Raw genomic sequence first — 15264 nt, 5'->3', positions numbered from 1 at the left:
TTAGATAACATAACACTGCTTTCAAGAATACAAACATCACAGAAAAAGCAAACACTGAACCACATTGGTTTGAACATGCTTTAAAATTGCTTGCCACCGTCCAGCTTTCCTGCTCAACCTCCATCTTCTGCTCATTACAAAGATGAATGAGTGTTTGGCTGTGTTTGACCTGTGTCAAGGTTAGCCAAAGGCCTCTGATGTTTGGATATTTTGCATTGTCTGGCAGCACAGGGGTCCGTTTGGAGCCTTAGGTCTTTAGTAGATCCTGTCCTTACATACACAGGCATAAATACACAATAAATGGCTAACCAATCCTTTCTTTAAAGGGTTGGTTAACCATTTGTTTTAGAGGTCTTTGCGTGAGGGTGATTTTAAGTGCCTGGCGCATTGTTTACAACGGTTTACGAGTTCAGTGTGTGTAATCACCTTAAAGATGCACCAGCACACAATTTCTGTTTGTTTATCACCCAGCGAGCACCTCTTAAGGCTGATTGGGGTCATTGAAATGTGGCAGATGCTTTCAGTCTGGGCAGCGAGCTCTGATACAACACAGTGTTCCTGTTAAAGGTTTCCTGATTTCTTTGAATCGCTTTGATAGCTGTAATGCCTGTACAGCAATGACGCATGCTGACTTTACTATAGTGACTTTCCCTTTCAAAATTCATAAATAAATAAATAAATAAATGTGGTAGTACAACATACAGTAGTAATAGCATGGTGCAGTAAACCTTGGTACGGAATGGTTACTTCAGTTTATACACATGGTGTCAAAAACATGGTTATACCATTGTACTTTTTTGTTTGAGGTTCAATATTATAATGCCATTATTCAGATGTATGACCTTGTAAAATACAAATGGCTTTCTATCTTAAAATTAACCATTCATATTGCTACCAAAAAGAGTGTTTGTGCTTGAAGGATTAGATCACTTCTGAATGAAAATTTCCTGATAATTTACTCACCGCCATGTCATCCAAGATGTCCATGTCTTTCTTTCTTCAGTCGAAAAGAAATTAAGGTTTTTGATGAAAACATTCCAGGATTCTTCTCCATATAGTGGACTTCAGTGGGGTTCACTGGGTTGAAGGTCCAAATTGCAGTTTCAATGCAGCTTCAAAGGGCTCTACATGATCCCAGGTGAGGAATAAGGGTCTTATCTAGTGAAACGATCGGTCATTTTCTAAAAAAAAAAAATTAAAATTTATATACTTTTTAACCACAAACTGTTTTTACTGTACTTTTGATTAAATAAATGCAGCAGCTTCTTTCCAAAACATTAAACAATCTTACCAACCCCAAACTTTTGAAGGGTGGTGTATATAATTTTTGGGTGCCATTATTTGGTCCAGGTGGTGTCGCCCTAAATTCATGGCATTGGTTGAGCCAATGACACATCAGGGCATGCAAACGTTGAAAATGCCACAATGTCATACAGTACTACAGGTGGCTTACATTAAGCTGAGATATTAGAAAGTTATCATTGAAAGAAACATCAGCTTCAATAGAGAATTAAATGTGTATGCGACCGTTCATACAGAACGTGTTGTTCCATTCCACTGTGCTACTTTTCCATTGTTTTCCAATGTAACCACACACTGGATGGACATCTTTAACCATTGCGCTCACGTCTTTTGCAGCATCTCTTGCATGACATGGCGTTTTAAAAATGTGTCACTCAAGTTAAAAGAAGTTTAACTTTTAAAAAATGCATCTCTAGACCTTGCGTTTTTTTTTCCTGTTACACTGACCTGTATCTTGCATTTTTAACAGCAAAAACGGGTTCTGTGTGAATAAGCCCTAAGGCTCTATACTGTAAATATTTATGTAACTGCATCTGGATTGATGTATTTGTGGTCACTATCTGCTGATATTGTTCAGACAGCTTTAGATGAGTTTATTAGGATGCGGTTTGTACTTTGAGTGGGCCACTTTGTCACAGTACCATCTGTTTGCTTTGTTAATGTTTCTGTGTGCCACTTCTCCACTGTGTTATTCATTTATATCTGCTGTCCCTGAATAAGTAACGATGTGAAGCCTGGCTGGTCGTCTGGACCTGTCTGCTTTTATCTTCTATGTGTGCATGTCATAAGCATCGTATAGACTGTCGGTTGAAAGTTTAGAAACATTAGTGAATATGTGTGTGTGTTTTAACGTTCAGAGCAAGAGCTTCATTTTGAGGCACTACAAAAGTTTGTTCTCTCTCTCTTTCTGTCTCTCTTTCTGTTCCAAAGTGCAACTGAATTATATATTGGTTTCCCTTGAGCACAAAGTCAGAGTAATAATTTAATGCATGAGTCATAAAGGTGCCACTTGGCCTCACTGCCTTCAATCATCCATGTGTGTGTGTGTGTGTGTGTGTGTGAGAGAGAGAGAGAGAGAGAGAGTTTGTGTTTAATGTCTGTGACAGAGATTTCAATATTGACATTCATAATAAGCACTTTAAATCTCACATTATCTCATTGTGTTTAAGATGCCACTGCTTTGTTGTCTGCGAAGCACTATATTCAATGTGTTCACAGACCGTCTGATAAATATAAATACATTTATCATGATGTCACATCCTGGTTCTCCAGACAAGGAGGTTTAGTGGTGACTTTGAGCAGCGTAAACCTATTATAGGAGACCTCCAAAACAAAAATTAGGAAACTTTAAAATAGCATAATTTTGATTTGATTGCACTTTAAATAATAATGTTTGACATTTGTAACAAACTTTATAACCACTGAATTTTATTTACTACATTTCAAATAAGTCACACAATCATGTATTTTACAGTATTGGATGATTTTTATTTGCATATTTTAAAACATGCCAATGCATCCTGTTGCGGTGGTGAGACTTGGTCATGTTAGATAATCAATGGTCATGTATTTGACCTTATATTTGCCCCGGGAGTATAATCGGGGTTTGTGCAATGCCTTAGAGAAATGCTAATCAACTGACAACATTGGGGTCATTGGGGTCTTATTAGAGCAGAAGCAATGATCTATCCATAATTTGTGTCAAACCCTGAGTTTTTCCTGATTTTTTGTTTGTAAGCAATAATTTATTGCACAGAAAAATAGCAAAAACATCTCATGATTGCAAGGTCCAGTCTGATTGATTGGGATTATGCAGTTTCTTAAATAACTGATCTACTGTTTTCAGTGTTTTCAGTGATTTTTGAGTGAATGTGTAGAATAAGACTTTGATTTCAGAAATGCTGTGCATGTCTCATTTGTCATCATGAAGTTATATTATGTATAAATTTGCAATATTACGGCCAGACTAGCCTGCAAAGGGGACTAAACTTTATGCCCATCGTCTAAAGTCCAAAACCAGAAGTGCTCGCACAGCCCAAGGAAAGTGCAGGTCACAGTTCCTCTAAACTCTGCTGTGTTTTGTGTGTGTCTGCAGGCACGCTCAATGTTCTGATGAGGGTGAAGAGCATCGCCACTGTGGATTCTGCTGTCTGGACCCTCTCCGGACACCAGGGGCCTGAATGGAGGAAGGCAGATGCTGAGATCTATCCCAGCGGACCATTCCAGGTATGACTGCGTATATGTGCAGGTGTGGGCATGAGAGTTTCAGTGTCTGTGTGCAAGTGTGTTTTCTCCTGATCTCTCTCTCTCTCTCTCTCTCTCTCTCTCTCTCTCTCTCTCTCTGTGTGTGTGTGCGTGTGTGTGCATGTGTGTGTGTGTGGTCTTCGTTAACCATACGTTATGGGGACAGAATGTCCCACAAAGATGGCAATACCAGAAATGTTTGACCTTGTGGGGACATGTTTTGGTCCCAATGAAAAGAAGGAAGGAAGGAAAACAGCTTATAAATAATACTAAATTAGGTTTTTTGAAAATGTAAAATTGTAGTAAGTTTTCTGTGATGGGTAGGTGTAGGGTTAGAACATACAGTTTGTACTGTATAAAAAAACATTATGTCTAGGGAGTGTGTGTGTGTGTGTGTGTGTATGTGTGTGTGTGTGTGTGTGTGTGTGTGTGTGTTTTCTATAGCATATGTGTGGACAGGTTGCAGGGCTGGGAGATATATCAAATATTTACTATATATGTATATTTGGAACTTTTTGGAGCTGGAAATTTTTGGTATTGGTATGTTTGATTCATCCCTTGAGTTACTTCAAACTGTCACTGAGTCAATCACTTCAAAATGTTTCAGTGTATGTGTATGTATATATATATATATATATATATATATATATAATTATTATTATTATTTTACTTATTTCATGTTTTATGCGGTCCTAGTTGGCAGGTGTGATATATCTATATGTGTGTCAGTGTTTGTGTGTGATTAGAGGGTCTATGGAGAGATGATTGAGGAAGCGCTGAGTCGTGCTCTACCGCTCTCCTCTGGACCTGCGTTTCTGCTGAGTTGAGCTCTCAGCACAACAGCTGCGAAACCGGGAGACGTTTTAGGGCACATCACTGAGGAGAAAAGGTGCTGGAGGGAGAAAATGACAAATTGAAAGAGCTGAAGAGCAGGGCTGAAAAAGGGGAGATTTATACTATTGAAGAAAACTGAGATAGAAGGGCAGAAAAAGATGAACACCACATGCAATAGGGAAGGAAATGAAGACAGATAATTCAGGGAAAAAAAGAGAGTTTACAGGTAAATGGGACACACTTAAGCTTGGGCTCATTGGTCCCGTCAGACTATTTTAATGACTCGTTGAGCTACCCTCATTCTTTCTACACTACTGCTTAAAGACAACAAGAAATTGCATTTGCAAAGCATTTGACTTCCATAATGTGACAAATTTGTGAAACTGAATATTCTATGGGGAACAATGTAGGACAGGGCTTGAGTTTATCCTTAGGGATTTAATTGGATCAGGAAATATAGGCTGTGCTGTTATTTATTAATATTGTTTTGCCTCACCCATGTGGATTATAGTGGGGGAAAAAAGTTGTTTCATAGGTGGAGAAAATTATTAAATTTTGTTGAAAATTATGAAAACATTTAAAGTAATGTGAACTGATGAATCAGTCACACCATGAACAAATCCAAAAAAAAATTTACTTTCTTAATTTATATTTCCATTCTTATTTTGCACATTTTGTCGGTGTAGGTTATTTTAATTAAAAATAGTATCTTTAAGTAAAACGTAACAAGTTGTTCTGCATCTGAATTCGTCTGATGTCACAAATCCACAAAAAAGGGCCATTTTTGATTTTATATTGGCCAAATTGGTCCTCACCTCTCACTTTTCACTAGCTGCCTGAGTGGGAAAAACTGTTAACTGATATTTTTCTTCTTTTTCTTCACAGTTATTTTGAAAAGCCTTTTTTAGTGTCTCTCTCCTTTTCCATTTCACTCAGTAATGCAGTGTATTTGACACTTGAAGAGGTAAATAGAATCCTCACCTCTCCTCTGTTTTTCACCCAGACCTTAGTCGGCCTCCATCAATCGATGCTAAAGACCAATCCAGGCGTTCCTGGACAGTAGGAGTTGACAAGTCCGTCAGACAGCCGTGTTTCTCTGCTGTCTGTTTGTTTGCTCTCTTCTCATCTCCTCATCTCCTCTTTGTTCCTCCATTGACTCTTGCCGTGTAGATTGAGTGACTGCGGAGGCTTGCTGAGATGAATTAGCATCATTTTCCCACAGAATCTCAGAGAAAAAGGAAGTGCGCCTTTGCATCGTTGCATGAGGCGTCTCACCCATCGCTAAGCCTGATGGATCAAGCAGAATCACAACAGCGTTACTTTATCCAAAAGCTTTACTCGACTGTGTGAATCCATTACATGTGCAGCATGTTTGAGGTTAAACTGAGCGGTATTGATAGTCAAGGGGTTTTAACAGAGATCTAATGGACCTCACAGCATTAGAAGAGCTCTAAGAGATGTTGCTAAACAAGGTTGGGAATTGAGAACTGGTTCTTAATATATATATATATATATATATATATATATATATATATAAGCATAGCAATGTCGTAACATCTATGTGCAACCCTTTTTTCTATATAAAAAGCACTTAGAGCAACCACTAAAAAGTAGGGATGCACCAATATCAGTATCGATATCGGGCCCAATACTGCATTTGTGTACTCATACTCGTACTCATTAAAATGCTCCGATACCAAAAACCCATACCACGCAACATGTATACCGTGTTGCTTATCGAGCACTCAGCACACATGCGTCATTTGTATATGTAAGTAAAAACATGAACTGTTACATGATTTATGTATAACCAGTGATTCTCTGCATTATTACAAGTAAGTGGCAAATTAATCATGTGATGTTTTCAAGTTTTCTGTGCGCAAACATCCAAAGTGAGTGCACAGAAAGCTGCCTCTCAGACAGAGCGCGAATAGCCTACTTAATTGAGTTCTCTTTCACGCCTCGCGCTTGAACGGACAAATTCACAAAGAATTATGTTAAAATGCCCATATCTGCGAATATCCTTGTGAAACATAGTCGGTTATGTCTTAAGTGAACGTAAACAGTTGAAAAAGAAAACTCTTGTGTAACAGTATGTTGGATACATGCAGCTCTTAAAGTGACAGCAGCCTAATAAACATACTAAAAAAAGAAAAAATAATACATGACATTGTATACCCGAGTTGCAACAACTTCCTGTTTCATAGCGAAACATCGAATTTTGTCAGACTGCCATGGACACGCAAACTCAAGATCTTCGCAATTTAACGTCGCAAAGTCCTTTAGATTAGACTGACCAAATATGATGTTGTATGAGGAGTTTGTTAAAGTACAATGTCTGGTGCTCAGGGCCCTAATGAATATACATGTATTGGTACTTGATATTGACAAGTACCAAAAATAAAAGTATCGGTATTGGCCTCATTCTGGAAAAAGTAGTATCGGTGCATCCCTATTAAAAACATTATCCTGTGTCCTTTTTTTTTTTCTTTTTTTTTTGATAGCCACATGTGCTTAAAGTATAGCGACAGTTATGTGGCTGAAGGGCTGGATCTGGGCCTCTGAGAGAAGATTCAAAGAATTTTACACATGGGATCTCTTTTCGGGATCTCTTTACTTTTTCATTCCATTTTATAGAAGATAAAAGACGCTCTAATCTTTAACGGCATGGGAACGTACAGTCTGTTTAAAGTCTGGAAGATTACTGCCATGGCTAAATCTGATGTGACTGTAAGAAAAGCTCTGATGATTATTATATTACCCCACCTTTTTATAAAAAATTAGTCCAATCTCAAAAGTCTTTTTCAGATAGTTTTAAACCCTTCACTTTGTAGGACTAATGCTGTTTGATGAGCATATTGGAAATTCAAGGCAAGACAATCTCTGTTTTTTGTATGTGTATTCTTACATTCATAAAGTCTGGAAATGTTATAGGTACGACGGCTTTGTGCTCCTCTGATGTATGTTTGATTGCTCCCTATTCATGACATGGCTTCAAACGGTAGTTAAGACCAGTTGGCGTTGTACGTGTAAATGCCCAGTGTAGCTGTTCTCTTTTATAGAGCTCTTAAATGCCACCTGCCTGGTATTGGGTTGTTTAACACAACTATAAACGCTTACTACCACAGTCTCAGTAGAATACAGTTTATCTGTAGTTTAAATACATTTTAAACTTTATATCCTGCCGTTCCGTAGCGTTTTATTTTATTTTTTCCCTTTAAGTCCACTCGTGCCAGTCAAGGTTTCTGGCACCAAGAACAGACATTAGTTTACTAACACTGACCATTTGTGTGTCAGACATGATATGAGACTTATTGAGGAGAGGTGTGATATTACTTTTCTAAGTGACTGAACCTATAATTTTCATCTAGGGGAGCATAAAACAGACAAAAAACTCATAGACTTACTCTACCGTTCAAAAGTTTGGGGTCTCAATTTTTCTCTATGCTCACCAAAGCTGCATTTATTTGATCAAAAATACTGTAAAAATAAGTAATATTAGGAAATATTATTACAATTTAAAATTAATGTTTTCTATTTTAATATACACTGCCTGGCCAAAAAAAAGTCGCTGATTGGATTTAAATAGGCAAATGCTTAAGAGTCTATGATTGGATCATTATTGCAATGATTATTATGTTTCTAGCATGTTATATGATTGGCAACATTTCTTCTAACACTAATTGATGGAGTGTGTAGCTTTTGCTGAATAAAAGTATTAATTTTTTAAATAGGTGGAACCTGAGCCATATCTAGAGACCAGAATATCATAGATACTTGAGGCTCTTTATACTTGGACCATGCAGTAGGGAACCACCTAGCAACCATCCAGAACGCCCTAGCAACTGCAATAGCAATGTACTAAAAACAACCCACAACACTAGCATCTTGGTAGCGACTTTTACACGGCAAACACAACTACGATTTTTTTCAGAAAATGTCAAAGTCCAGTCTTAAGTTTACAGTTTATCTTTACACATCTCTAAAGTCCTTTTTCCATATCTTAATGGAAAAGGTCACCTGCAGGCAGAGCCGTTTTGTACGTCCGTGTGAAAGATGCCAGCAGGGAAACAAGATGATGACAAAAGCGTAGGAGCTTTACAAAGGAAGAGTTCAGGGAGCGAGAGAGGGCTGGTAATTAGCTTTGCTTAATTATGATTTTCTGAAAAGATTGAGAGAAGAGCAGAGAAAAGCGCTGATCCATTTTCACATAGCCCTTTAAGCTCTTTCCTCATCATCTCTTCTTTTCTCTTTATCCTCTTTTTCACTCGCTGGTTTCTCCGCTGATGCTCTCAGCTCTTTGTCGTGTTTGTTATCCATTAACCTCTCCTCTCTGTGTACTCGAAATTTCCCATACTTTCACCTCTCGCCTCTCTGCTAGCGCTTCTCTCCATAGTGATTGGTTGATGAAATTCACTGGTCTACGAGTCTCCATTACAGCAAAATCACAGCCTTTAACAAATGTTCTGGAACGTTCTGTTCCTTCTTTCCACTTTCAGTGGAGTAATTCACCCAAAAATGTAAATTTTCAGTGATTGTCTCATTGGTGTCTATTTGCATTTCTGTTTGGAAAAATCTGAGACTAAAAAATTGAAATTGAAATTTTCCTTTGGACTGGCATCATTTACACATCAAATCTTCATATCTTATATCATAAGTTTACAATTTAAAATAGCTGTTTTCTATGGAAGCTTGTTTCCATAGAAAGTTATGCAACCTTTTATCTCACAATTCAGACTTTTTTTCTTGCAACTGCAACTTTATATCTCGCAATTCTAACTTTTTTCTCGCAATTGCCACTTTATATCTGGCAATTCTGAGAAAAAAGTCAGAATTGTGAGATATACAGTTGCAATTGCGAGTTATAAAGTCTAATTCTGAGGAAAAAAAGACTGACTTTTTTTCTCAGAATTGCCAGATATGAACTCGTAATTCTGATTTTATAACACGCAATTGCGACTTTATATCATGCAATTCTGATTTTATAACTCACAATTGCAAGTTTATATCGCAATTTTGAGAAAAAAAGTCAGAATTGTAAGATGTAAACTTGCAATTACGAGAAAAAAAGTCATAATTGTGAGATAGTCACATCATTACTCCAGTCTCAAGAAACATTTCTTATTATTATCAGTGTTAAAAACAGTTGTGCTTCTTAATATTTTTGTGAAAACCATGATTCTTTTTTTATTTGAATTTTTTTTTTATAAATAGAATGATCAAAAGAACATTTGTTTTTCAAATAGAAATTATTTGTAACAATCTAAAAGTCTTCACTTTCACTTTTAATCAGTTTAATGCATCCTCAATGAATAAAAGTTTTTTGAACAGTTCTTCCAGCAAAATCTTAAAGTTTTTTTTGTTGTTGTTAATGGATAAAAAAAACTTTCTGGTGCTTTTTAACAGCCTCTGCACTGAAAAGAGCAGCATCGATATTCTGTGTAACTTCACTTTTTACGCTCCACAAAACATATAACGACAGTATTTGGCTGAACTGCTTCTTTAAGTTATTCTTCACCTCCATCTCTCCTGTTCCTCTCTTTCCTCACACAATCTAATGAACACAGAACTGGAGAGGCGTCTGTATGCCTACGCCTCTCAGATGGCACACATAATTGTTTCTCTCTGTCTCTGCTGGCATCTGAGCTCATGTGTGAGAGGTGAATGGTCTGTCACACCCTTAATGAGCTCAACCCACTAAAGTCAACTGTGCTCTGCCTGTTAGACGAAGCCATTTGCATTAACGAACAGAGAGAAAACACACAGATCGCCTCACCTACCAATTACTGCTACAGCCGTCTGTGGCGAGATCTCTTTGTGCATGTTGTGCTTGTTTTTGTGTGTGCCCTATGATCGTGTTTTATGCATGACCTTGTGATTCCAGAAGTGTACTGCAAGTGAAATGTGTTTGTATGAGCATGTGTGTGTGTTTAAGGGTGGGTGCTAGTAATGCATGAATATATTTAGGTGAGCAGGAATGCTCATGGAGCGCTGCTTGACATTGCCCTAATGATGTCGTGTCACCTGGTGTCCACTGTGGCCACGCAGCCAATTAGCACAGAAAGAGAGACACACACAAGACAAATCAAATTACCCATCTGCCCTCATCCCTTGATCCCGTTCAGCCTCCGTTATTTATTCAAAGGAGCCACTCATTCATTTGAGCATAGCGGGAGCCTGAGGTGATGCTGCAGGTGTTTCTGTGTGTTGTGTTGATGAACGCACAGGGGTCAAGAGTGTGTGCTCTAAGCAAAGTGTGCTTTCTTCACCTGGGGTCAAGTATGTGAACTGATAAAGTCTATTTTTTAGGCTGGTACATGTGTGTTCTAGAGTAAAAAACAACAACAACAACTCAGGCTCATTGGAAATAAGTAACTCTGGCTACATTTTTGCTAGAGTGCAAAAAAAACAACAATTATACTAAGGCTTCATAAAATATGTTTTATTTTTTGTTCCAAAATTCCATTTTATTTTTTCCCAAATTCCATTCTTTTTAATTTTTCTGATTTTTTTTTTTTTTTTTTTTTTTTCATCAAATTTTTTCTGGATTCCGTTTTAATGGTTAAATTAAATTTTAGTAATCAAAAAACATCTAATTATTTGAAATCAACAACACTTTAACAACTATTTATTAAAAATGTCTAACAAAAAATAGGCCCTTATATATTTAAATTTTTCATTGTAATGGTTTAATTAAGTGTATTGATCAAAAACCATGTCTAATCAATTGAATTCACTAAAGATGAACAATTTATTATTTATTTTAAAAAAAATTCAATAATCAGACCCTGTGAAATGTTTTATTTTTTTCAGAAATTCTGTGTTGTCTGTTTTAATTTTTCTGGATTCATGACTTAATACAAATGTATTATCAGAAACAGCGTTAATCAAATAAAGCCATAAAACATGAACAATTTAATTAATATTTTAAGGGGAGACACTACAGGCAAAAACACTGTTTTTTCATGCACCTGTCAATTTTGAGATTTTGCGCTTTTTGGCTTTTCATAAAGTGTTTTTTTTTTTTTTTTTTTTTTGGGACTGGTGGAGAGAAAACATCCAAAATACACTTTAAAGTGTATATTTTATAGCACTTTATCTATTTGCGTCTGTAGATTTCAGTTACAGTAAATATCTTTAAAGGCTGTTTTCTCAAAATGAGTTTTTTTCTCCTGCTCTGAGTCAGAAGGTTTTTACAGAGGGATTTGTTAATATATTTTGTTTGCCTGATTTTATACAACATTTTATTTTTAAAAAAATGGTGAAAATGTATTTTTTTTCTGACTGTTGACAGTATTTTCTGATTTATGGAGTGATAAAAATAGATATCCAAAATTCCCTCTGTAAAAACCTTTGACTTTAATATGTCAGAAAAAAATAAACAAGAATTTTGAACCTGACTTCATCCAATATTCAGATTTTTGTTCTAGAAATGTATGCAAATTAGCGTATATTTAATTAGATAATGCCTCATTTACATATTTAAACATAACATTTCCGAAAACTTGCAATACAAACAATGTTTGCAATTTTTTATGTAATTTTGTGATATTCCTTAAAAATTTACTCTCTGAAGCTCTGGAGATGAAATTCATGTGTTCATGTCCTCATATAGTCAGATGCTGAAAACACCTCGAGTATATGTATCTCCTCTTATGGATATGTCACATGAAAACGTGCAGCGCAGTGTACCCGAAGCAACGTATTTCTAGTCTCCAAATTTTGTCCTTATTCATACAAAAGTTCTACAAAACTTAAAAAAGCTAAAATAAGGTGCCATTCTGCAAAGTTTTGGAATGTGTAAATTGCTTTAGATTTGTTTCTAAGGGGCCATGGGTGGATTAAATGTATTGAATCGCTCTGTTCACTTTTGCTCATTTATACATTTCAATTGCTTGTGCGTTAGTCCACCACCTGGAGGTGTTGCTGTGTGTGTGTGTGTGTGTGTGTGTGTGTGTGTGTGTGTGTGTGTGTGTGTGTGTGTGTGTGTGTGTCTGGGGAGGGGGTAATTCTGTAAACTCCAGTCAGACTGAACGTGGATCTGACATGGATCTGATTAGGTCTCTGCAGTGAGCTTCAGAGCTGCTGTAATTAAGCTGTCAGTCAAACACAGGTTACAAGGGGTGGAAATAAACACCAGCAAATCATGTGGGAGGAACCTTATTATTATAATTGTATAGGCCAATATGCAATTCTTAAATAAGTTACAAATATTTAAGTTTTATATACTACGGTGTAACAGTATTTTGTGATTTTTCGTTTTTTTTTTATGTCCTGTTTAGTGCAAAAACGCTTCAGAATTAAATTGTGAATGACTTTTCAGAAAGAAATTCATGGAGACTGAGACGGCAGAAAGCTCACCTGGTTTGTTTTCTTTATTTTACAAAAGCACAGTGTTTTGTTGTTATTATGAGTGTACATGAATAAAAATACCCTTTACAGTTTTAAATGATGACTTACTCTTATCTTATCTTATCAGTAATAGAGTATTTTAAGTTATTTTCGCTGTTATCAGAAAAAATGCCCGCTGCATTCGCCAACCCCATAGTGTTAAATTCCAGTTCTGTTTCTGATTTTGAGTTGAGACAAGCTGCAGAATTGTAATTTGTATTTACGAATGTAGTTTCAGTGAAGTGTAGTTCTTAATAATATTACGCACACAGCATATGGCCAATTCATTCAGAAACTTTAGATGATATGAACTAAACATAGTTTTTCTCTGTTATATATATATATAGAGAGAGAGAGAGAGAGAGAAACAATTTAAAACATTTATTAATTTGAATGAGCTTTATTGGCATGACAACACATAGATATGTACTTAGCATTGCTAAAACATTTATATGAACAGGAAAAATCAAAAAAGAGCTAAAGATAATGAATTGTGTGATGAACAAGTGTAGACGAGTGTATGTACTATGTGTATATAGAAAATGTATGTAGTGTATGTAGAAAACAATGTATGAACTATGTTAATTGCTTTGACAGTAGTTTGGATAAATATGTCAAAACAGTTATTATATAAGGGAGTAAATATGTATAATTGTTCAAAACATAATTATTTATGTTTGTCACAAAACTTGTTGTTGAAAGGAAATTATTCCTCTGTTGTGTTGATTTTTTTATTTTTTTTGTTTAGAATTAGAATTCATTAATTTCTTTCTGGCATTCCAAACAGAATTCCTATTCGACTTTGTGTGGGGTGTGGCCAATTCATAAATTAATACTCAAATTTTAAAGCAAGGCAGTTCTTAGGGTGTTCTCTCACAAAAGTTTTTGGTGTGGACTGAGATAATTTGATGTTGGAGTTCAGTTCACGTAAATTTTAACCTTCTGTGACTGTGACATCCCAAATGAAAATGCAATCTATTAATTCCATTTATTTGTCTTTGAATGTGTGTCTTTGATGAGAATGGAAGAAATGCGACTTGACAAATGTCTGTTTTAATGGACGAGAGTGTCTTTTGAGCGGATGGAAAGCACAAACGTGTCACGGGTGAGACTGCCTTCTAACTCACGTTTGTCTTTTTCAGGTGGTGTTCGAAGGTATCCGTGGAAATGGCTTTGAGGGAGACATTGCTATTGACGACGTTTCTGTTACCAAGGGGAAGTGCAAACAAAAGGATAGCGTGGACAAAACAGGTCTGTACCATCAGCAACACTTCTACAGCACAAAAAACACCTCTCAGCCTTGATCCCTCAGTAGTGAACTTCATTATATCTGCTGATGTAGATGTAGGGGTCTAAAACCACTCAGCATACAGATCTTTTTTTGTTTTTGTTTTTTTGAGTCTCAAAGCAAAGGAAAAGACAAGAACCTGTGCGTGATGAAACAGCACTGACAACTATCCGTAAAACAACCAAAATTAGAACATTTAGCCCTGCTTTGGTCACTTCCATCAGGGCTCTGAACCGGTTCAAGGAACGGAAACGAAAACCGGAAACGAACTAAATTTTGACCGGAACGTAACCAGAAACGGAAACAAAATCAAATTTAATCGTTCTGAACAGAAACGCTAATTTTAAAATGGCCATTAACCGGTTAATAACGTTATTTTATCGTTCTTTAATATTTTGATTTGTGAGTGAAATGCCCGCACTCAGGCTCTACAGTGAGAGAAATGCCCACGCAGTCGCGCTCAGGCTCAGCTGTCAAGTCATCATAGGTTAGGTAAGTCACAATGGCAATGCCCTGGCGTTAGTTTTTCCAATGATATAGGTCACCAACCGTCAAGCCTACATTTAAGTGAAAATGAATGTCAAGTAATATGCAGCTTGTTTTGAAACCAGCGAAAATTGCAGGGTAGAACATGAGTTCACACAACGCCACATCAGACACCTTCAGTGCTTCTGTGAACGGAGAAAACAGAATAAAACTAGGCCTACATAACACATAAAATAAAAGGGACTATTTAGGCCTATAGGCTACACGAAATATTTCACTTAAATAATTAGGTCTACAGATTAACAAAACGAAAGTGTTTCATTGTGGCGCACTCCAAAGATCTAGGAAAGAAAACAGACATTCTGCTTGTTTTCGTGTCTTTTGTAAATGTATGAGTTATGTCTTGCTTTTACCTGTATGACCATAAATTACACTGTACAGTTTACTGTCTTAGAAGGGGGAAAAAAAATCCAGTGGTCGCACCGGCGCCTCATGTGCGCGCACACAAATTCTTGCATTGCTTACTTGATATCGCAGCCTGTTAAATAATAAAAATAAAAAACACAATCAACCAAACATATAAAACATTACACTGCTCCATTCAGTTCTGTAATACAATCTGCCCCCTGACTGTGCTGTTATGTGAAGGATGATGTCGGTAATGCACAAAGCTTTCAATATTAATTAATAGTTTAGCATTCGTCTCGAAAAGGGAAACA

At 36.4% G+C, this 15264-nt stretch overlaps 1 protein-coding gene across 2 annotated transcripts in view; it reads left to right on the top strand.

Moving 5' to 3' along the window:
* LOC127525375 (MAM domain-containing glycosylphosphatidylinositol anchor protein 1) overlaps positions 1–15264 on the top strand; it is a 192725-nt gene that overhangs the window by 161296 nt on the left and 16165 nt on the right. For both annotated transcript variants that reach the window (XM_051917893.1, XM_051917892.1), the window contains exons 16-17: positions 3398–3528; positions 13914–14022. In XM_051917893.1, the coding sequence (XP_051773853.1) occupies positions 3398–3528; positions 13914–14022 (240 nt within the window). The remainder of the gene's footprint in view (positions 1–3397; positions 3529–13913; positions 14023–15264) is intronic.

The sequence above is a fragment of the Ctenopharyngodon idella genome, chromosome 13 (genome assembly GCF_019924925.1).
Source record: "Ctenopharyngodon idella isolate HZGC_01 chromosome 13, HZGC01, whole genome shotgun sequence".
In the NCBI taxonomy this organism is placed as follows: Eukaryota; Metazoa; Chordata; class Actinopteri; order Cypriniformes; family Xenocyprididae; genus Ctenopharyngodon; species Ctenopharyngodon idella.
The sequence above is the reverse complement of the archived record's forward strand: the minus strand, read 5'-3'. Positions and strand labels throughout refer to the sequence as shown.